We start from the raw sequence: 1913 nt of genomic DNA, 5'->3' as shown, positions 1-1913 counted from the left end.
ACATAAAATATCATGTTTTTATATTTTTAATATCAATCGAAATCAAAATGTATTAAAACTCAGCTAAAGGAAAGGCAGTTTCTTTTCAAAATCCCGCATGGCAAAAATTGCGTTAAGTGCAGTTCGATTCTATTTGACCATACTTTCGTACAATGTGCCAACTTACAAATCTGTCAGCTAAATCCCAGGGCTGTCCTTTCCCTGCCTGCAAATCGACAACCCTTTCAAGCTGATTCCTAGCCGCTCGTTGGTTTAGCTGTGTCCTTTCGAACTCGGACAGGGCTTCCGTGGCCGCCACCGTATACCGCTGGCCGAAATGCGCGTTCAACCGCGGCAAGAAACCTATCGCATAAACATTCCTCTGAATGTGTTTAGACTGTCATGCATTAAGATATTGAAGTCTCTGTTTATTCAATGAGAGTGAAAGGGACAACAGTAGGTTCTCGCAACATTGCAAACGACACGCGAAATGATTTCAGTGATCCTAAGATCTGTATCACTTTCCTACTTTCGTAATGCGTACTTTCGGAATCGTTTTATCTTTGGCTATTCATTTTTTGAGACAATCAGACGTTTTCATTTTTCATTACCTATACTTAGACTCTAGTACAAAATTAAATCACATAGCGTTCGCGTATTGAAAGTTGCAATGGTTAGAAAATTTTACTTTTGCTTGCCTTATATTACGATTTACTTGGATTTAAATTGCGGGAAAAGCTACAGACCTTGACGTTTAAAGGGGTCAATCGTTTGATCTAATTAATCGATAGTCGTTCGGTTCGATTCCTATACGTAATTAGAGCGTGCAAAGGTCAACAGTCTTATCTCGTGTTAATGATGTGGGTGCACATTCTATAACGACGTGTCGTGCTGATCGAAACCTTTGCTAATACCAACAACACGAATTTAAAAAAAAACTACTTTTAAATTATACATGCGACCTAGAACATTTTTTTTAATTTCAAATATCAGCGACCGTTTTTTCATTGATAATGGTAACTTGTTCGTTAAAATAATTACCAAATCCACTTGTCAAAACATGTTTTACTATTTTTACAGTTATTGGTATAATGTAATTGGTAATTACATTTCGCAATTGTTATACAAGTAAATGTAAAACTGGTTAGGCTTTAATAATGAGGTATTTTAATGTCATCAGATAAACAAATATTCACAATGATTCTTAAATACAAAAGACAAATGTCTATGATTAAAACTTTTCAATGCACCAATTTAAGAAAATTTGCGTTTTTTTTATAACATAAGGTGGGAAACGAGCAAGCGGCAACCTGAATCCACCGAAATGGAAAGAGACCGCTGTTCATAGACATCCGCAATTCCAGATGCGTTGCCTACCCTTAATTGACGGAGGAGGAGACGCACGTTAAGAGAACATTTCCCCTTCCTATACTTTTCCCTACACGATGCATGTTTCTTACTTGTTGCATACAATAAAATTGAAGCAATAATTGTTTTGTATAGTCTAAAAGTTGTTTGGGCTATGCAAGATAATGATAACTTTAAGAAAATCGCGTCGTATAAAAAGGCCTTTACTGTCAATTTAATCCCGGTCTGAAATTTTGTTTACAACCAACAAATCAGAATTCTTCATTGTGCCTTTGTGTACTATTCTAGACCAAAGCATGTTTACAGCTTAGATAACGGCGATTGTACCTTATCAGAAACTAGTGCAGTACAGGTAACGAATATCGAAATTGGATCGAGTAATTGTATAACCGAGGTCATTAACCAATAACAGGAACTAAAACACCTCCGGTATCGAATTCCGATAGGCCTTAATTGACCTAAACATGTGCTAGATAAGTCTAGACGAGGTTAATACTAGATCTAGCTTTTGTTACGTGAACAGTAATACTAACGGATTATGAAATAAATGTAATTATCCAATAAAA

General features: G+C 36.0%; 1 protein-coding gene across 1 annotated transcript in view; it reads right to left on the bottom strand.

The window, feature by feature from the left end:
* The window catches only part of LOC106107776 (UPF0605 protein CG18335-like), a 10465-nt gene that overhangs the window by 5627 nt on the left and 2925 nt on the right, over nucleotides 1-1913 (bottom strand). Inside the window, exon 3 of the mRNA XM_013288778.1 lies at nucleotides 167-361. Within this exon, the coding sequence (XP_013144232.1) occupies nucleotides 167-361 (195 nt within the window). The remainder of the gene's footprint in view (nucleotides 1-166; nucleotides 362-1913) is intronic.

Source organism: Papilio polytes, unplaced genomic scaffold, assembly GCF_000836215.1.
Source record: "Papilio polytes unplaced genomic scaffold, Ppol_1.0 DF821845.1, whole genome shotgun sequence".
NCBI classification, from domain to species: Eukaryota; Metazoa; Arthropoda; class Insecta; order Lepidoptera; family Papilionidae; genus Papilio; species Papilio polytes.
This window is presented reverse-complemented; position numbering and strand designations above follow the sequence as displayed.